This window comes from Brachyhypopomus gauderio, chromosome 5, assembly GCF_052324685.1.
Source record: "Brachyhypopomus gauderio isolate BG-103 chromosome 5, BGAUD_0.2, whole genome shotgun sequence".
NCBI classification, from domain to species: domain Eukaryota; kingdom Metazoa; phylum Chordata; class Actinopteri; order Gymnotiformes; family Hypopomidae; genus Brachyhypopomus; species Brachyhypopomus gauderio.
Window position 1 is genome coordinate 33,106,856 of NC_135215.1, and position 22,036 is coordinate 33,128,891.

Sequence of the window (22,036 nt, forward strand, 5' to 3'; positions counted from 1 at the left end):
GAAATTAGTAGCCCTGTAGTTCAGGTTAATTGCTTTTTTGGTTGGTTGTTTTTTGAGAAGCAAAATCTTTGATCAAAAGTCTCTGCATGCTCTCAAGAAGCAGTATTGCATTTCAAACAGTTACTGAAACCACATAAAATGTAAAACATGATGTCAGTGTCAGATTTTAAGACCTTTAAAAACCTGCACAGTGTGTGAGATAAGAGTCAATATGTAGAACAGATTAGATCTGCTAATATAACTTCACCTAACCAATAAGGCATTATCATTTATCTTTTAAAAAGTTTTTCTGAAATAAAATTACAGAAAAAGATTAGTTTTAGCTTAGTGTGAAATAACCACTCTTCCTGTAGTCTTAAAACATCTCAATCTCAGTCAGATCAGGTAGTCACAGTCAGGTCAGGTATTCACACATTCAGAGAGCATTCAGTTGTGCATTCTGCACTGTTATCCAAGCACTGTTTATTTCTGCTATAGGAGTTTTCTTATTATAACTACTTCATAAGGCTACTCAAGGTCAGTACTTGTGTGAATAGCCATAATATGAACAGTGTCAGCCACGTTTAGTGGTACATCATCCTCCCAACGTCTTGCTAATGTGAGAGTTCTGAAAATTTGGTTCACAAATATGAAATCCTATTAGGTTCACTGTTTTGAGGGTATCTGCAGCAGATACTATGCTTCTGCAAAAGTCTGACAAAGTTAAAATTACTAAAAGCATAGTTAAAGGGAAAATACTCCTACAGTGAGATGAGAGGAGGAATATGTAAAGTGTATTTGCTAATCCCAGTCTATCTTTTGCAGTATTTATGTTTATTGAAGTGAGTCGCAATGGTGGGGGTGCTCTGTGTGAGGGGGCTCTTTGTTCCTCTTTGAAGGGGGAAGACAACTGTACTCACCAAACAACAGCATTGTTTTACAGGCAAAACACCAAATGACATGTTCCACAACAACTTTATAGGACAGTCCAACATTTCAGCAGACCAAACGTAGCTACGGGGTTTATTCTGCTGAGGTTTAACGGTTGACTACCTTGGTAACATTTAATGGCTAACACCTGGGGGAGGGCTTTAGTGCGCATGAGCCGGGGGTGGTGGGGCTGTTGAGGGAAACTTCAACCCCTCTTCAGTTGGAACATCTCCCAGGCGCAGAACGAGAAGCTGGCGAGAGGGTCGCCACGGTATATCTATAACCGGGATAGCACCTACAGAGACAACCATGACATTACAACTCGCAGCCCTTTTATGTAAGTCCGTTTTTGCTCTTAATCATTTCATTTCTACATTTCTTGCCTTAGTTTTCGTACATTTAATCAAGTGATGTTCAACTGCCTGCTGTGTGTGGCGAAACGTTATTGAAGCTGGAACCACTTCAGGATGTGAAATGTATTCTTATTGCTCCAGACGTGCGATTTAATTTCGCATGTTACATTAAGACGACTACCCATACTTTATACTTTATTTTATTACTTCAATTATATGAACTGTATGTTGCATTATTAAATGCTTCTCTGTCGTGAACGGGGGAATTTCCACACAAATAAAGCGGATACATTTCTTTATGAAGTTTTAGGGGCGTGTGTACTCGCCGACATACCCGAGCTGGGTGATGTGTGCACGGAGGGAAGTTGTTACCCCGCCACGGGAGATCTCCTCATCGGCCGAGCCCATCAGTTATCAGCCACCTCCACCTGCGGCCTGGAGAAACCAGAACCCTTCTGCATCGTCAGTCATTTACAGGTGGAGTAACCATCCACGTTTCTATGCGTAAATGGTTGAAGTTTCTCTCTAAAACTCTAGTCCCACTAACTTCCTCCTGACGGATATTTCCAGCTGTTAAAGGCTTAATGAGTGATAAATAAGTAGGCTAAGCTTATTTTCGTGACATATCAGGTTTAGCTGTAATGATATTTCACAGCACACAAGAACATTAAGAAATAAACCATTTTATGATGATTATGAAACAGCTACGTCCTGTATAGATAATTGTCAGGAATCATGAAAATAAAATGTGTATGAAATGAAGAGAATTAAATGAAAAACGTTTTTTTTAAACAAATAACAACAAGTCATTAAATAAATAACAAGTAATTCAGAGCTTTAATCTTTTGTGCTTGTAATGGCAGGCACTTTTTCATCTGCATGCCTTAGGACATACTCTTTCTTGTATGAGAGATCTGAGTGTTTATGAGTCTGGCGGACTCTAGTGTGTCTAGACTACATCCTGGCAGACACCACCACAAACAAAACTAAACAAAAAATTATTTAGGCTTACAGATATATGAGGGCTATCTGTCACTGTTCTCCAGTAGGCTATATGGGCTCATTGTTAACATCCATATAGATCATGGCATCTGCATGGGCGTTAACAAGAGAAAACCTCAAAGAAGCTTAATACATGTTCAGTGTCTGGCTATTTTCTGACATATGTATAGATATATCAGTAATGTAGTGAAGCATACACACTCACACTCTTTCTCTCTATCTCACACACACACACAAAGTGGCATATTTGGCATGTGCCCTTTGCTGTATGCATATCAGTGAAACTATGAAACATGCCATTCATCTCCAGGCTCTGTGACACTGTAGAAACTTTGTAAATGAAAGGAGCTTTAGAGTTATTTCCCACATTAGATTTGCTGAAAAGCTGCATACAGCACTGGAAAGCTATTGACATTTTCCATTCTTTCCACCCCATCCAATGTAGGAAGAAAAGAAATGCTTTATGTGTGAATCTAAGGAGTTCTATGATGAGACAGAACACACAACCAGTCACAGAATCGAAAATGTGGTGACAACGTTTGCCCCCAACCGACTTAAGACTTGGTGGCAGTCAGAAAATGGTGAGTTTGTAAGCCAACTTCCCAACAACTGCATTTTTAATTGTACATTCCTACAGTTTTCTTCTCACATTTCCTGAAATTGTATCTCTTTGGACAAAGTTCGGGATGTTTTCTGTTCTAATGAACATTAACAGGTCCATGACTGTGTTTTTAATGATGCACAATATATTACCCACTGCACCTAGCCTTTAGTTCTCATGGGAAAACAAAATACAGCAAAGGAAGGTTTGTTAGAGGGACCTCCTCTCTTCACAAGGTTTTTTAGAGCTCTGTAATAACACCTCTGGTGGGAGTTACAACTTCAAAGCAAGCACCTAATAGCTGACCAGTTAAGATCATGACCTAGATTTGTAACTGTGAAATGACAACTGTTTTCTCTTAGGAATGATTATCCATCAGTTACCTGAAACGGGGTTATGACCTGAACTACATTATTTGGTGTTGAAATCCTAAAATATTAGAGATTAAGGATGCTGGTTAAAATAGCTGCATTGTGGTGTTTCAGGTCTGGCGTGCTTTGGCATACTTGAACCAGCTATACTTTATCACGGGGGGGGGGGGGGGGGGGGGGGGGACCAAGAATTGCCTGTTTCATGGGAAAGAAGGTAATGTGTAATGAAGGGAAAAGGGAAGTAACCAGAGAGTCCTGTGAGTATAAGGCTGGGTTGTTCCCGGGGAGGAAGTGAGCAGGTCGGAGCATGTGGAGGAGTGGGGAAGTGGCCACTGGCGGCCAGCTGGACACTCGGTCCTGGGAATCAGACATGCAACTTAATTACATATTTAAGGTTTTCACGGCTCCTTGGCACGGTTCCAGTGAAAACAGATGTGCGGGTGCGACTGTGGAATCATGTTCTAACTGTACGTAGAACTGTTGCACAGTGTAGCTGCAGACGTTGCCATGGGAGTGTTGGTCTGAAACAACGCTACTCTCCTAGCATGGTTGACCTTGCTACAAGTCTTTCCGTTACCTTTGTTTTTCCTTTTCTCCCAAATTTGACCTTCATTCCTGATGGAATGCTGAACAGCTCAAGTTAAACATTTTTAATCTCTTCCTCTCCGTCAGGCATGGAGAATGTGACCATCCAGCTGAACCTAGAGGCAGAGTTCCACTTCACCCATCTTATCATGACCTTCAAGGTAATTGTGCTGAAAGATTGAGGAACATAGACAGGTGATGATGATGTGTGTGTGTGTGTGTGTGTGTGTGTGTGTGTTGGGGGTTCATCTTGGCCCCAGACGGAAGGCTAGAAGGCTGGGTGTTGGTGGGGGATGTGTCTGGGTGAGTGTGGGACAGTATTGAGGGGTCTGGATGAGTTCCAGCTCTGCTTGTGACTGAGGCCCTTGGAATGTTTCTGATAACGATCCCACTGCAGTTGTCCTTATGTTCTTCTGAGATGCAGAAAGTCGTGTCCTTTCTCATAAACAAAGACCCATGATAATATAACTACTAAGTAAGTGGTTTTAACATATAGTGTGCAGCCTGTAAGTCACTGGACCATCATAGTTTTCTATTCCAGCACAGTGGATTTGAAATTAATCAACACGTTAAAATGCTGAATGTTAGCCAAGACAAGATACATCTGTTATGGGTAAACCATATAAAGGCACTTCTTATAAATATAAATATTTTAGAAAATCCAAACATAATTAAACATCTGGGGTCTCAGTCTGTGTTATCATATCATTTGATTAGGAAAACATTAGTAAAAGAGAGCTAAGAGAAAACTAGAGTTGGTTCTGGGACTTGCATTTACATCTGGAATGTGTAGCTGTTGTCTCCCCCACAAAGGCACAGAGTGCTTTAGTCAGAGTCATTAGCCAAGCCAGAAGATGGGTCACTATTAACTGTTTGAGACATTGTTGCAAAGCTAGAATGCACTGATGATCTCAGGCATAGCAAAGAAGTGCTGAAGACCCATTATTCAGTAGTACGTTATTCAGTAGTACGTTATTCAGTAGAACATTTGGACATTTATCTCATTAGTGCTTAATGTGTTCTCACCACACTCTCCTTCCAGACTTTCCGGCCAGCCGCGATGGTGATTGAGCGCTCGGCAGACTTTGGGAAGACCTGGCAGGTGTACCGTTACTTCGCCTACGACTGTGAGTCTTCCTTCCCGTTCGTGACCCATGGTCCCATGAAGAAGGTGGATGATGTCATCTGTGACGCTCGCTACTCTGACATTGAGCCGTCGACCGAGGGCGAGGTAAGCTTTATTGCGCAATGGCTTTAAATTTGTTAAAATGCACTGCAAAGCTTGCACTTAAGTTTCAGATGATACAATGTCTCACATGTTGTGGTTAATTTAGCGATCCTTTATTTGTCCAGGTAATTTTTCGTGTACTGGATCCAGCATTCAAGATCGATGATCCTTACAGCCCCAGGATCCAGAGTAAGGATATCGATTTAACAGAGTGTTGGAAAAAATTATCCACTTTAACATAAAAGTGCAATATATTTACAAAATGGACAGATGTATACTAATGTATAGAAATAGAAAATGTACTCATCCTGTAGAATAAGGAAATGTATATTTACAACAGCGTCCTTCCCCTGATTGTAGACATGCTGAAGATCACCAATCTGAGAGTAAAGTTCATTAAGTTGCACACACTGGGAGACAATCTGCTGGACTCGCGTATTGAGATCAAGGAGAAATACTACTATGCAATCTATGACATGGTGGTGAGGGGCAATTGCTTCTGCTACGGCCACGCTTCTGAGTGCGCCCCGGTCGACGGTGCGGGGGACGTGGTGGATGGAATGGTATGTTTTCTCACACGTGACAGTAGTAACTGAAGCAAAAATGGGAATAAAGATCTTGGCTGCTAACTTATTATACCCGATGCAGACAAGTTTTAATGTTCAAGACCCAGTTCAGTGTTAATATCATTTTAAGTGTTGTAGAAAACATGAAACGTAAAGCAATGTTCTCTAATATGCTACACAGGTTCTTGTAGTCTTGTGGGGAGTCCCGACCTGATTATTTTTTCTGGCTTTTAGTCAAGGAAAAAAGGAGAGAAGAATACCTTGATAAGTGGCTCTCATGGGAAGAAGTCAGTTGAATAAATCTGTTGTGGACTTCTAGCCAATATCGAATGTGTTTCCTATAAGGGTAAAAGCATGTGGACTGTGTACTAACTGAGACTGAGACATGCCTAAGAAGTAAGAGTGAAGTTTCAGTTTTTGCTGTATGACGTTCAGAAAGGTGTGTGTTTCACATCTGAAAGCTTGTGTATGGAAAGGCTGAAGGATAGTGAGGGGATTCCCCTGTTTACGTCTTCTCTGACCGACAGAGATTCATTTCTTCAGATCACAGCAAAACCTGAGTGCGATCCATTTGGATCCCAGTGTCAGGACTTTTCTGAATATTATTCAAAAGCACTGTGACATTCTTTGATTTGTGCTGCTTAGCAGTGCAGTGGAGTGAGAGCTTGCCCCAACTCTTTCCGCATGTCGATGCTGGGGTTTGTTAATGTAGTCCAGATGCTTCCAGTATAAACATTTTCTGCTGCCATCTGGATGGGGGATTTTGTAGCTCATTCTGTGCAGCTGCATCGTTTACCCAACTTCCTCTGGCTTAAAGAAGCTATATTTGGAGTAATAGTAAAAGAATATGTGTCTTATAGCAAGAACTGAATCAGAAAGCTGGTGTTGTTTAAGCACTGTAAAAAATTGCAAAACCTTTTGAATTCAAAGCGTGACCTTAATCAAACGTAATTCTGTGGCAATTTTTCACGGAATCACATGGTCCAATTGAAGCTAGATGCTTGAACACACACACACACACACACACACACACACACACATATATATATATATGTGAATTAATACATTAGTGTTCATAAATGTGCTTATCCACAACACACATTTTAGTTTTCTTTAGTTTTTCTCATGTCCTGTTTCCAAGTTTTGATAATGCTTATGTTTTTCATAGCTCAGCTGTTCCGTGGTTGTGTTTATAATACTTACACTGGCTCTTCCCGCAGGTTCATGGTCACTGTATGTGTAATCACAACACCATGGGGCTGAACTGTGAGCTCTGTCAGGACTTCTACCATGACTTGCCATGGAGGCCTGCAGAGGGTCGCAACACCAACGCCTGCAAAAGTATGAACATTCTGGCCACAATGACCTCAGTGCTGTACAGTTGCTTTTACTTAAAAGTTATAAATGATTTTTCGTCAAACTGTTGGCATGTTGCATCATTATTACTTAATTAGTTCTTCAAGAACTTTCAGCTGATGTCCGTTCACGGTACCCTGTAACAGACGGTGGCCTCCTGAGTGGCGAATGACCGTGTACATAAAGGGGTCCTTTGATAACGTGTCCTTGTCTGTGCAGAGTGCAACTGCAATCACCACAGTGAGTCCTGCCACTTCGACATGGCTGTGTACCAAGCGTCCGGGAACGTGAGCGGAGGGGTGTGTGACGACTGCCAGCACAACACCATGGGCTACAAGTGTGAACAGTGCAAACCTTTCTTCTACCAGCACCAGGAACGGGACATACGCAACCCCAACATCTGCGAGCGTGCGTGTCATCTCTCTTGTTTCTCCTCGGTCTCACCCGGTCTTTCTTCTCATCCTATCTCCAGACATCTGTTCTTCTTTCTGTCTGTCTGGTCTAGTTTGAAAGGCATGTCTGCCTGGGCCTTTGAACCTCTGGATGTGTTTGTGGTGGGGACGGGGTGGGGGTTGGGACAGGGACACCTGGCCCTTGAAGTTTCCCCAGTCACCACAGAACTGAACCTTAATCAGCCCACAATGCAGTGGTGCCATAAGTTTGCACAGTTGATGATGTATCAAATCCAGCCTTTTGACTGTCAAGCAAAAATGTTGGTTTCAGACCACATATGGTGTAACAGCCCAGTTATTCAAAAGTACAAACACGTGACTGACATTTTCCATCCTTAATCACCAAACTTAACATATTTCTGGTTCTTTTCGTTACATCTTCAATATTTGTGTCGATCTGTTTTGTTTAAATGTGGACGTTCGTTTGGTGTATGGAGTGACGCGAATAAAATTGTGGGAAAAGGCGGTTCTTGGTTTCCCGAGCGAGGCGTGAACACGCGAGCGAGGCGTGAACACGCGAGCGTCTGTCGTTAATGGCTCCCTCTGTCCCCCTCCAGCCTGTAACTGTGATCCCACCGGCTCTCTGAACGGCGGTGCCTGCGATGCGCTGACGGACGTCTCTCTGGGGCTGATCTCAGGACAGTGTCGCTGCAAGCCTAATGTGGAGGGCGAGCGGTGTGACCAGTGCAAACCAGGCCACTACGGCCTCAGCGAACAGCCGCTGGGATGCCAGCGTGAGTGAGCGCTTCACGGTGGAGGCCGTCTGCATCTCATTTTGTTTAATGTACTTTTGTGTTGAATGGTAACTGTGAAAATGTGTTAAACTGGCTCGTGTTGTCCACTTGTTTTACCCAGCATGCACCTGTAATGCCCTGGGCACCGTTCCTGGTGGAAACCCTTGTGAACTTGTGACAGGAAACTGCTACTGTAAGCGTTTGGTCACGGGGAGAGACTGTGACCAGTGCTTAGTAAGTTATGCTACGCTTAAGATAACACATTCACAAAAATACTGGACATTAGTGTATTTGGGAATTCTAGTACTGTCGTCATACATTTGATGTGGCATATCAATACTAAGGAACAGTGTTTTTTATGGAATGTATTGCTATGTTGATTGTTGACAAGTAATCTCAAGACAAACATTTATTGTGTTTGTTTATGCTAAGAGCTAGCAGATCACAGACAGACAAACGTTCTCTCTACACAATGTAAATTCCCCGACTCACAGCTAGGGAGGTGTGTCATCAAATGTCTTGCCGTTCAGAGCGTGTTTTAATGAGCTCTTCGTCTTTTGCAGCCTCAGCACTGGGGGCTGAGTAACGACATGGACGGCTGCAGACCCTGTGACTGTGACACTGGAGGAGCCCTTAATAACAAGTGAGGCTAACATTCAACTCGGTCTGTCTTCAGCAGCACAGAAGTTATGAACTTATGAACTACGATGAACTTTCAGAAGGGAGCTATTTTGGTTCCTTTACTCAACCCCCAGAAATTGTCCTTTCAAACTTTTCAAATTTGGTACAAAGGACTAATAGACTGGAAACTAAACCGATGATCAAAAAATTGCATTTCTAAAGCATTATTGTCATAAAAATAGTACATTCGGTCTCAAAATAAACTGGTGCATTGTAAGAACAACTCCGTGTAATAGTAAGAACAATTCCGTGTAATAGTAAGAACAACTCCGTGTAATAGTAAGAACAACTCCGTGTAATAGTAAGAACAATTCCGTGTAATAGTAAGAACAACTCCGTGTAATAGTAAGAACAATTCCGTGTAATAGTAAGAACAACTCCGTGTAATTGTAAGAACAACTCCGTGTAATAGTAAGAACAATTCCGTGTAATAGTAAGAACAACTCCGTGTAATTGTAAGAACAACTCCGTGTAATAGTAAGAACAACTCCGTGTAATTGTAAGAACAACTCCGTGTAATAGTAAGGCTACATGCAAAGACCAGATTAGATGTGGAGTCCTTTAAACTTAATTTGACCTTTGGAAGTTATTCCAAAGATATGAACATAAATCTCATCCATTTCCCAATGGAATGTTACACAGAGAACATCTGAGAATAAACATCCCATCCAAAATGAAGCATGATGTATATTAATGTATGTAAATATAGCAGCCGATCCCCGGCGTCCTGCTGGACAGATGAAGCTCACGCTCATGTTTCCTGTTTCCTGTCAGCTGTTCTCCCGAGACAGGCCAGTGTCAGTGTCGTGAGCACATGTTCGGCCGTCGCTGTGATCAGGTGGAGTCCGGCTTTTACTTTATCGCTCTGGATCACTACGTTTATGAGGCTGAAGATGCTACTTTTGGACCTGTAAGTCTCCTATTTATATATACTATGTTTAGAGTGTTGTTTGCTGAATTGTGGGGTAGATTACAAACTTTTTTTTCTTTTTTCCAGGGTGTGAGCATTGTCCCAAGGCCACGGCCTCTGGATCGCACCCCCACCTGGACTGGTGTTGGCTTTGTGAATGTTCCAGAAGGGGCTTACCTGGAGTTCAGCGTTGACAACATCCCCTACTCTATGGAGTACGACCTACTCATTCGCTATGAACCCCAGGTTAGTTCCTGCACACTTTTGTTTCATTGCACTAACTTTTCATTTTCACAGTCACTTATATGAACCTCCAGCTCTGTTCAGTTTGCATTGCTAACAACATTATTAAAAGATGACAAGCCTGCTACATCCTGAACTGATCTGATGGAGGAGTGTGTTGTTATAGGAGCAGTGAAGATCTTCATCCGCATTACATCATAGAGCAGATATTTGTTTCTTCCTTTCATTGTGTGTGTGTGTGTGTGTGTGTGTGTGTGTGTGTGTGTGTGTGTGTGTAGCTTCCAGAGCAGTGGGAGGAAGTACTGATGACAGTCATCAGGCCTCATGTCATCACTGCAGAGAGTCGTTGTGCCAACACCATGCCAGACGATGACAACCAGGTGGTGTCCCTGCATCCTGGCTCCAGGTGTGTGTGTGTGTGTGTGTGTGTGTGTGTGTGTGTGTGTGTGTGATAGTGAGATTAAGAAAGGTCCTTTTGTGTTCCGCTAAAGTGAAGGTCCCCCGTGATGTTCAGGGCAGTGTTCTTCCTCTTCTTCCTCTTCTTCCTCTCAGGTACGTGGTACTGCCCAGGCCCGTGTGCTTTGAGGAGGGGCTGAACTACACCGTGCGTCTGAGTCTTCCACGCTACTCCACCAGCAGTGACATCCAGTCCCCCTACACGCTCATCGACTCGGTACGTTCCTTCTTTCAACCCTTCTGACCCTGACACGCAGTATTTGATTACACAGTATGATTACGCAGTATTTAGCGTGTAAGATCCAGGGTACTCTCAGTTACTCCCTAGTGTAGTCTTGCTACATGTGAAGTGAGGTTGTCACATTACTGTCAGCAAGCACTTGACAGTTTTGGCCGGTGTTTCACAGATTGTACTGATGCCTCACTGCAAGAACCTGGAGATCTTCTCTGGGTCAGAGGGTGGAGATGTGGTGACCAACAGTGCCTGGGACACCTTCCAGCGTTACCGCTGCTTGGAGAACAGCCAGAGCGTGGTGAAGACGCCCATGCCCGACATCTGCAGGAACTTCATCTTCAGTGTATCTGCTCTGCTGCACCAGGGAGCTAAAGGTAAGAACTGGCAGGCAAGATGCACACACACACACACACACACACACACACACACACACACACACACACACACACACACACACACACACACACACACACAGAAATACACCTTCAAACATACACACATACAAACACACACACACTACATCAGGTTCCCTGTCAGATTCAGACTTCCAGAACCTACAGGCTTCCAAGCACATGTAGCCTGTCAGTCAGCGGTCTTCATTCAGTCTTCCGTCTCTTTCTGCTGTCAGTCTGCTCTCTGCTCCTCTCTCTCCGCATGTCACGGCTTGTGTTTGTGAGTGTGAGGAAGCCTCGGGCGTGATTATAAGGCTGTTCCTGTCTGAAGCAAACTTGTTCAGCGGTGTAAATCTCATCCGCTGTCAAATAGAGAGTGAGGAAAAGTCTCTAGAGACAGGAAACAAACTGCATTCATTTTAGTAATAAAAGGTTTGTGAATATCAGGATAGAGTTCACCCAGGATATGTAATTATTGTGAACATCTCTGGAGCCCTGTTAATAGATAATAAAAATGGAAAAGGTCTATGTCTTGGTTATGATGTAATCTTTAAAATGCACAAAAAGCGTGCAGTGTGCAAGTGCGATGGTTCATGTTCAGTAATAAACAGCTTAATGAAATCCTATGAATAAATGGTTTAATGAATGATATGCTAATGTTTATAACAAGGTATTATATCAAGCGTTCCATCTCTACTGAGGTTGGAGGCAGCAGACGGAATGATGTCAGTGTAGACTCATAGGTGTTGAGGCTGGTCTGGTGTCTCCTCTTGTCATGCCCTCTGGACCCTGGTTGGCCTGCAGGTCAAACGCACTGGCAAGGCTGAATCCTTCAGCTCGGCACGCGTGCTTGAGTCTGCTGAGACCTCGGAGGTCTGCTGCTCCAGCCCGCTGTGCAGGAAGCTGCAGGGACCTCAGGCGTCTTCAGGACGTGGGGTTTTGTACGCCTGTCACCACGATGAATTAAACAAGCAGTTCTGTGGTAGGTTTGAGGTGTAAACTTCGTCGGGTCGTCAAAGAGAGAGAAGACGAGAAGGCAGCTCTCGAGTCTGCTCATGGTCTTCCGATACACTGTTGATTTAGTGTGTGGAGCAGGGATCTAATCTGGAAGGAAGCTTCTGTTTCATAAGACAGGTGCAAGCTTGGGTGTCTTTCTGCATGATTTCTTAGCCATGTGAATATGGCTGGTTGAAGTCAGCGTCGTCGATGGCTGTGAGAAAATGAAATGATAAATGAAAAAGCCTTTAAAACGCTCCTCTCTTTCCCTCCCTTCTCTTCCAGCCTGTGAGTGTGATCCTCAGGGTTCTCTCAGCACGGTGTGTGACCCCAGTGGGGGTCAGTGCCAGTGTCGGCCAAACGTAGTGGGCAGGAACTGTGACAAGTGTGCCCCCTCCACTTTCCACTTCAGTCCTCAAGGGTGCAGAGGTGAGTCTGCTGCTCAAGCTTCCAGCGTCTCCACTCTAAAGTTCCCCTTTTTCTTGTGAATCATTGGGTTACACAGGCCTGTCTGTGCTGCCCTCTTCCTCTAGAGTGCGGGTGCGACCCTCAGGGTTCGCTGCATGCGTTCTGCCACGAGGCCACCGGTCAGTGCGAATGTGTCCCGGGAGCGTATGGACGCCAGTGTGACCGCTGCCTCCCTGGACACTGGGGCTTCCCCACCTGTCGTCCCTGTACGTGTAACGGCCACGCGGAGAGGTGCGACCCCCACACGGGCCAGTGTTTGGACTGTAAGGAGCACACCGGCGGCCACAGCTGCGAGAGGTGAGTGACTCACTTCAGGGTGGAGGTGGTGAGATGGAAAATAGTGACGCTGTGAGGATCGTTTTGACAGCTGGTAGACGACCATTCAGCACTGCCATAATGTAAAGGCAACGATCCACACTGCAAGTCACCACTGTCTCTGGACTTTTTTATTAAACCATGTGCTTTTTTTGCCAAATTAATAATTCACCCACTATAAACATTAAAACTCTTAAATGAGCAGCCCCGCAGAACTTGTTTCATTTAGTCCCGGCTTGCAGCAGAACCAGGTCAAAACGACTCTGTTTGACTATCCGTTTCAGGCTGTGCTGCGTTCATCGTTTCAACCTGATCTTGGCTTTGGACGCTTGAACCCAAACACAGCTCAGATTCCTGCCTGTCTTTGCAGGTGTTTGGATGGTTACTACGGCGACCCTGTCCTGGGCTCCGGGGACCACTGTCGCCCCTGCATGTGTCCGGACGGTCCGGGCAGCCGACGGCAGTTTGCGGGCGTGTGCTACCAGAACCACGACTCACTCCAGGCGTTCTGTGTCTGCAGCCACGGCTATAAAGGTACGTGCTGGGGATCGTTTTCAGTAAGCGAGGTTGCCGTGACGCACGACGTCGCCCTGTAAGGAATTTTGCGCCGATTGTCTTAATTCCTCTCTGGTCCATTAAGGTGCCAGGTGTGATGAATGTGCGCCTGGTTTCTATGGAAACCCTCACGAGGCAGGCGGAGAGTGCCGGCCTTGTCAGTGCAATAAAAACATTGACATGGTGGACCCGGGGTCCTGTGACGCCCGCACGGGTGCCTGTCTCAAATGTCTGTACCACACCGAAGGCGAAAACTGTGAACACTGCAAACTGGGTTACTATGGCAACGCCCTTACTCAGGACTGCAGAAGTAAGTATTACTGAATTATTACTTATAAATGTACTATAGAATTACTAAGTAGTGATATTTTAGTTTTGGTCTTTACTGCAAATATTTACCTCGCCATTCATTGGCTGTGGATGGCTGTGATGGGGGTTTTTAGCGTGCTGTTCGCTACTCCACAGGGTGCGTTTGCAACCATGTGGGCACTCGGCGGGAGGCGTGTCCGTCGGGGGCCGAGTGCCACTGTGACCTGAGCAGCGGGCAGTGCCCCTGCCTGCCCAACGTGGTGGGTCAGCACTGCGACGCGTGCGCCCCCGACACCTGGAACATGGGTGGGGGGCGAGGCTGTGAGCCCTGCCAATGCCACCCCCACCACTCCTACGGCTCCAGCTGCAACGAGGTGACCCCTCCCTCACGTCTGGCCCCCCCCGGGCTTCATACCCCTCGGCGCAGGGCCTGTCTGGGCTCGGACCGGCTCGCGGGCTGCGTGGTAATGCGGCTGTAAGTGATTTCTGCTTGGGTGTCTGTGTTCTAGATCAGTGGCCAGTGCTCGTGTAAGTCGGGCTTTGGGGGCAGGTCGTGTGGAGAGTGCAGAGAGCTGTTTTGGGGGGACCCAGAAGTCCAATGTCATGGTAAGTAGAGAGAGCATCATATCATAACATGCCATTTCATTTAGCTTGATGGAAATTACGGAGTTAAACTGCATTCATACGAATGCTAAGAATCAGTTCAACACCATGATGAGGCCTCACACTATAGCAGAGAGTGTCTCCGATCCCCGTGATGAACTCCAGATGTGTGCGCACTCCGATGGGCTGAGAGGAGATCTGCCCAGTATCGTCTCTTCTGCTACAGTGCTGCTTTGTTCTGCTGGGTTTTCCCCAAAGGAGCCGTGAGACGCAGAAAGCAGAAAGCAGCCATTGTCTGATAGAGTCCTGGAGTAGGACACACCACAGCATAAATCCTGCTGTTCACATGGAGGCTCTTTAAACACACACACACACACACGCACACGCACACACACGTACACATACACACACACACACTCACTCTTTTCAGCCCATACTAGCAAGTGTTCTTTCACATCACTTACAGTCTCTCATCAACAGCTTTAGCATTGAGAAACGTCCCGATCTTCTGTGAGATTCTCAAGTGGCCAGTCTTTTAGCCTCCCATAAACCTTAATCCTTTGTTTAAATGGAAACACAAAATATGCTCATGTGTGCTTCGTGTATTTAATCTTCATTCAGAACATGTTTTGAATAACAGCTTTGTCATGTTTGAGGTTTGGAGCTTGCAGTCGCCACTCTACATCCCAACCGAGCTCTCCGGTCAATTCAAAAGCAATAAAACCTGACAGGCTTTGAATGGCCAGCCTTGATAAAAAGTACCGCTAATTGATTTTTAAAAAGGACTGACTTTAAGCTTATAAAAGAAAATTAAGAAAAGATTGATATATGTGATGAAGATGTTATTATTGCATATGTCTGGGGTAAAACTGACCAGTGTCACTTCAGCTCAATACTTTACAGCCATGTGTGCATTAACTTGCCGCCGATTTAGTTTTTAAATCAGACGGCTGTGTTGCAGCCTCTGAAAGGCTGAAGTCCTGTCCTTCACCCTTCAGACATATGGACAGGATGTCTTCTCACAGCTGTCCTTGGCTTGTCTTCTTGGCTGAATGTTTCTGAAGTTCGTCACAGGAAGCCAGACTTTTATAGGGCAAGGTTTGCCTCTTCTCCCAGCCGAGGAGCTGGTGTTCTGACAGAAATCGCCCTCTTTGACATAGCAGGAAGATCCCTGCAACTTGTTTCTCTAACATCCAGTAACCCCCCTCACTACAGCTATGTGTTGACTTACCCTTAATATGCCCTAATCCACTCCAGTGGGGGAGTGAAGGCTCTCCGCCTCAGCTGTCTGACTGTGCCATTTGTATAACTCTGGTAAAAGGCTCTGGATATATACAGATACATTTACACTTTTTGAGACACCTCTTACGTAATTTCACAATGGAATCACGCAGTGCTCATGGGTAACCAGAACTAAAATCAAAAGACCATAGGAATGGAGCGTTGCTTTCATCATGATCCAAGAGTCTTACTCAACTGCCTTGTTACAATTAATTTATTTCTTGAAACCTGTATGTAGATAATAGAGGAAATTAGGACAGGCAACTGCTCAAAATGGCTCCAGTGAAGGGAAAGAGAGCCTGTTTCATAAACAAGGTCCTTTTTTGATCAGCCAGTTTTTACCTCATAGAGCTTATCAGTGCGATTGTGTCCACTGAAAATCTCACCCTGTTTCAAGGGGGCTGCTGGCTCGGCTTTATGCAAACTTTTTCTCTTGTTAACTTTTTCTCTTGTCTGGAATGTAGGAGGGACAGTGGTGTGTGTGTTAGCATCTATGGGTTAAATATTTACATCTCCACACCTAGTCTGTGGTCTGTATATCTGAAGGTAGTGTAAACAGGAATTGTTATGCTGTCTTTCATGAGAAAGGTTTTCCTTCAACTTCTACACAGCAGTTGTGGTATTACTAATTAAATGTTCTTGAGATAATAGACGATTGTCATTATCAAGGATAAAGGCCTGCTCATTTTCAATTCCTTTTATACATAAAAAGACCCAGACCACTGGCGTCTCCAGGGGTCACAATCACTGCATACTTCCAACAGGATGCAGCCTTCAGTATGGCCTGAGGCCCCTTCCACAATAGCAGGATTAACCTCGAAGCTAAGCCCCAACTTTTTGTCCACATTAGGGCCCTGAGGTGATGACGTCCCTTCTCCGGGAATTTGTTCTTTCAGTGTAGAGTCCCGGCGATTCTCCCTGTGTGTGTGTGTGTGTGTGTGTGTGTGTGTGTGTGTGTGTGTGTGTGTGTAAAACACTTCAGATTGGAATGCTTTTCAAGTAAATGACTAGAAGCTGTGTTGGGGGATGTGAATATAAACATATGTGGCAGAAACAGGTTTCCTTTAGCGGGGAGGCTTCCTGAGTCTGTTTGTCTGGGGAGGGGTGAGGGTTTAGTGCCTGTGTGTCTGTAATGCTGATGTAAAGTCATCTTTGGGGTTCTGTTTACTTGGGCTCTTTTACTATTTGTGTGCTAGTTGGAACCCTTTGTCTCCAGATGGCCTCTCCAGTGGAGTGTTGTCATTTGCACTTTAACCCTACCCCCTGTGTCCCAGCCCACCGCTGAGTGGCTGCCAGTCTGGACACACTGTAGGGCAGCATCTGTGGTCAGATGTTCAGTGGGGAAGCTGTTCTTCTACTATGTACCATCTCAGCTGGCCCCAGAAATGTTGGAGGACAGTCACAATTATAGATGATATTAAGAGAAAGTGTCAAATATTGTCTTGTTTCCGGACATTATTAATTTATGGTATGGGATGTTATGGGATTATATGAGAGCTGTTCACATGCTAGAGTTTGAGTTAAGGCTCTCAGCTAACTCAACACAACTCATTTAAAGGCACAGTACTCAGCAAATGCATTGCTTTTGCGGTTTGTACACATCTAGTCTATTAAGTGTGTTTATGTGTGTGTGTGTGTGTGTGTGTGTGTGTGTGTGTGTGTTTGTGTGTGTGTGTGTGTGTGCGTGTTGCAGCATGTGATTGTGACCCCAGGGGAATCGCAGAGCAGCAGTGTAACAAAGCCACTGGCCACTGCGTGTGTGTGGACGGTGTTTCGGGCCCCCGCTGTGACCGATGTGCTCGCGGTTACTCTGGCGAATTCCCGCACTGTGAGCGCTGCCACCAGTGCTTTGCTGAATGGGACGTGATCATAGGAGAACTCACCAACCAGACCCACAGGCTGGTGCAGAAGGTCAACACCATCAAGTCCAGTGGCATCACTGGACCTTACCAGGACACCATCAGCAGTGTGGAGAGGAGCGCTAACTCCATCCGGGAGATCCTGGCCCAGAACCCTGCCACACAGCCCCTCAATGAGATCCAGGTCCTGCTGGAACAAACTACGTATGTCCTGCTACACTCATGTCTAGGGCGGGGTGGGTCGGGTCGGGTTTGGTTCAGCACGTTAATGATGGCACAATGTACAGCTCATTTGTGACCTCTAGTGGACGATCCTAGTAAATTGTCATTTAAGAAAAAAAAAACAGAAAAACAGAAGTTGTTTCATACGGATCATGACTCATGAAATCTGATTCATGTTGCGAACTTAATTTAATAAACCATTTAAATGTGTTTTTGTTATGCAGAGCCTTGATGGGTGAATTGAACGACAAGTTGAATCACACAGAAGAGTTGATGTCTCAGATCTCAGACGACAGCAACAGTACAGAGACCAAGCTGGACGCTTTCAGCGAAGAGGCCCAGAAACTCCAGCGCACCGTCAAAGAGCTGCGGGACCAAGTGGAGTTCATGAAGAACTCAGACGTGCGAGGTCAGCAGCACTGCATCTGCCATACAAGACTGCACTCTGATCATCAACACGTTCCTGTACCTTTCACACACATTCATGCGTCCAACACAATAAGGCAACATGGGTTAGTGAAACATTGTGAAACAACGGAGCAGTGCTGTGTGTGTATGTGACGACCCCTGTGTGTGTGCGTGCGTTCAGGAGCGTCCGACAGCATGAGCAGATACCTGGAGCAGTCCGAGGCAGCGGAGACACGTGTGAACGCCTCCACCACTGACCCGGACAGCCTGGTGGAGCAGTCGGCCTCGCTGCGCAGGGAAACGGAAGCCAAGATGAACGAGACCAAAGAGGACTTCCACAGGAGGCAGGAGGAACACGCTAAAGCCCTGGACCACCTGGCCGGCCAGCTGGAAACCCTGGACCTGTCTGAGCTCAGTGAGAAGGTGAGCATCTCCTTGTACGCTATGATAGATCCTTCAGAGATTCGTAAGCAGTATAACGGGTGTACGTCTCATGAAGTCTCATTATACTGTTTATATATGTGAAATATATAGTGCATATATTGCCTGATCATTGTCATAAATTAATTTCAGGCATGTATACTTGTCACAGTAATTGAAGTTACCCATTAACAGAGAGCATGTTTCTATATGCCTCATCTACCTTTCCCCCTTAATCTGAGATAGATAGACAGAGATCTTGGGCGGAGATTAACTGCTTCATCTGCTTTGATCTAATTCCAGACCTGTGGCAGTCCTGCTGGTTCTGAGGCCTGCGCAGACTCTCCGTGCGGAGGCTTAGGCTGTGTGGACGCTGAGGGAAACAGTAAGTGTGGGGGAGAGGGATGTGACGGCCTCACCACCTTGGCCCGCAGCGCCTGGCAGAAAGCCAAGGACTTTGACCAGGACATCACCAGTGCCATGGAAGAGGTGGACAAGCTCTCCAAGATGGTGAGTGAATGTGTCTGGGATCCCGTCCATGACCACCTGAGCACTTTCAGGTCTCAGAACATTCATTTAGATTACTGTATGTTCAGGTCTCAGAGGCAAAAGTGAAAGCGGACGAGGCCAAGATGAATGCCCAGGAGGTGCTTCTGAAGGCCAACGAGACCAGGAGACGTGTGGACCACAGCAACGAGGAGCTACGAAACCTTATCAGACAGATCCGAGACTTTCTCACCCGTAAGCTCACGCCACCTAATGACTCATGTCTGACTGATCAGATAAAACCATCATGGTAACATTTTAGTGATACAACTAAAGAAAAGACCAGTAGCTTTTTTATAATGGGTGTGTACTCATGTCCCAGTCAGTGATGGGCACAGGATCACCAGCACGCATGATTCCCTGGGTCAAAAAGTGCTGGTATTTCCAAGTCTGTAGCGCACAGCTGCTTTGAAGCTCCAGATAAGTGCTCCTGACCTTTGAAGGTCGAGAGAAGTCATCCTGACCTTTGCCCCACTGCTCCCCTGCTGCTGACAGAAGAGGGAGCTGACCTGGAGAGCATCGAGGCGGTCGCTAACGAGGTGCTGCAGATGGAGATGCCCACCACGCCGGCCCAACTACAGAACCTGACGGCTGAGATCCGTGAGCGTGTGGGCAGCCTGTCTGACGTGGAGGACATACTTAACCAGAGCGCCGACGACATCCACCGAGCTGAGAGTCTGCTGGAGCAGGCACGCAAAGCCAGGTCAGAGCAGCTCCTGCTCAGAAGCTCGGAGTGTACAATGATTGCAGTCCATGTAGATGGTGTACTATCGCCATCTAGTGGCTGCACGATAACACAGCACAAAGTTGTAAAATCACCATACCATTATAGCCATCCATTATGTACGTGTGTAGGTTTCCTACACTCATGGTAAGCTCAAAGCCCGTGTGTGTAACAGAAAAGAGGCGTCAGACGTGAGGAGCACAGCTGATATGGTGCAGCAAGCACTAGATCAAGCAGAGAAAGCTCAGAGCACTGTGACTGAGGCCTTGAAACAGGCGTCCGGGGACATCAAGGGGACACAAGACCTGCTGGTCTCTGTAAGTTAACACCATCATCACCAAAATAGGAGATGAATAAGTGGACAAATACATCATGATCTAGTACTAGTATTATATTATTTTAAATGTGTATATTTCTCATCACTTATATATTATAGTTTTTTGTCATTTGTGAGAAACAACTCAGAAACACAAACACATCTTGTAATGCATCTCTGAATGAGTGTGTGAGAGGTTGAGACTGTGTGTCCTGTGGCTTGACCGTGTATTTTACATGGTGCCAGGTGGAGTCTGAAACCGCCGATTCAGAGTTCAAGCTGAGCAACGCTACCCAGAGGCTGCTACAGCTGGAGAGAGACGTGGCTCTGCTGAGAGAGAAGACGCTCAACACCTCCACCAGTGCGGAGAAGACGGAGAGGGACGCCCAGAGCGTCAAGAACATGGCAGAGCAGCTCAGCAAGGTGCCTGCACACACTCACAAATTCATATTTAATTCATGTGTGAATAAACAGTGAGGCAGTATAGAGATCACTGGAAACCACTTGCGTCACTGGGGAATCACATCAAACGAATAGAAAATGAACATTATGGGGTGACAGAAGGAACATTATGGGGTGACAGAATGCTGTTCATGTCCATTTCTTCACAAAGGTTGTTTTTTGCATCCACATTCTGATAATCAAGGTCACAAGAACGTTGTTGTGGTTGTGAGAGGGACTGACAAATCACCAGGAAATAAAACATTTATAGCACAAAAAACTCCACAAAAGGTTCCCAGCAGGCTCCTTCTCAGTCCATGACACACAATCACTGTTTGTAGGACATCTTGTCTTCTCTGAAGGAGGAAGTCAATGCTCCATCTGTAGTTGTGGTGTCTACTGTACGCACACAGGTGGGGCTTCACTCATTTAGTTTTGTTTGCGTGTCTTGTCCAGGATCTGGACACGGAGCTGAAGGACAAGTACAGTAACGTGGAGGATCTGATCACGCAGAAGGCTCAGGGTGTGGCGGACGCGAGGAAGAGAGCCGAGACGCTTCAACAGCAGGCCAAAGATCTCCTGCTGCAAGCTACCAACAAGCTACAGCTCCTCAAAGGTACTGCGCTCAGCTCTGGGGCTACAACCTCTTATAATGCAGATGGTGAAGAAATATCTTCCATTTCAATGTCATTCAATCTTAGCATTAACTGTTTCTTTCTTCACTTTTAAATATTAAATGTAGTACTTCAAACAGCATCTTTTATGCACACATATCTTGATTTTTAAAAATGAAATAATGTGCCAACAGACTTGGAAAAATCCTACGATGAAAACCAGAAGACCCTGGAGGAGAAGGCCAACGAGTTAGTGGATCTGGAGAAGGCTGTGAAAGAGCTACTTCAAGAAATCAGTCAGAAAGTTACAGTATATAGCACATGTCTATTTTAACAGCAAAGCAATTAGATATAAGACGTATGACAATCATTGATATATTATTAAAAAGGGAAATCTAAATGTGTTGATAAAGGTTTCCAAACCAAAGTAGAATGTCAGGTGGAATTTATCAAGACCCAAAACCAAAGAGCAGAAGAATGAATGTAGCGTAACCCTGGGCGACCACGACCTGTAGAGGCCTGTTGTCTGCTAGTGTTTTCAAATGGAAACTGTATTCTGTGGACCAAACTGTTTTCCAACAGATTTCTGGACCAAACTGTGTATGAACATAAACCAAATAAAACATTTCATACAAGCAATACTAAAACAGTTTATTTTCTCTTTAAAATCTTTATAAATCTGTATGATTGCATGCAAAAATTATTTGATGTCTATTTCTGTCAGTAATATCAGTATGTGTTTAGTATTTGACAACTGTGTATACAATCAGTAGTAAAGAGCACATAAGACACAAGACATTTGTCTAATTGTATTAATGGATGCCATTGGTTTAATAAGATAACATTGTGTAGTTTTGCCCTGGGAGAAATATATTTAGTCAAATA

General features: G+C 45.2%; 1 protein-coding gene across 1 annotated transcript; it reads left to right on the top strand.

Moving 5' to 3' along the window:
* Positions 1–991: 991 nt before the first annotated feature.
* Positions 992–21,790, top strand: lamb1a (laminin, beta 1a). The gene is made up of 33 exons (XM_077007273.1): positions 992–1,246; positions 1,567–1,739; positions 2,710–2,845; positions 3,909–3,982; positions 4,864–5,052; positions 5,175–5,238; positions 5,410–5,612; positions 6,836–6,956; positions 7,191–7,379; positions 7,981–8,157; positions 8,279–8,391; positions 8,721–8,800; positions 9,613–9,748; positions 9,836–9,994; positions 10,270–10,397; positions 10,544–10,664; positions 10,855–11,056; positions 12,356–12,499; positions 12,604–12,835; positions 13,224–13,387; positions 13,494–13,718; positions 13,874–14,091; positions 14,227–14,323; positions 17,295–17,664; positions 17,907–18,091; positions 18,272–18,513; positions 18,814–19,020; positions 19,107–19,251; positions 19,552–19,759; positions 19,956–20,097; positions 20,343–20,519; positions 20,994–21,153; positions 21,346–21,790. The coding sequence occupies exons 1-33, from the start codon at positions 1,219–1,221 to the stop codon at positions 21,483–21,485; spliced, it is 5,349 nt and encodes a 1,782-aa protein (XP_076863388.1). The 5' UTR covers positions 992–1,218; the 3' UTR covers positions 21,486–21,790.
* The last annotated feature ends 246 nt before the right edge of the window (positions 21,791–22,036 follow it).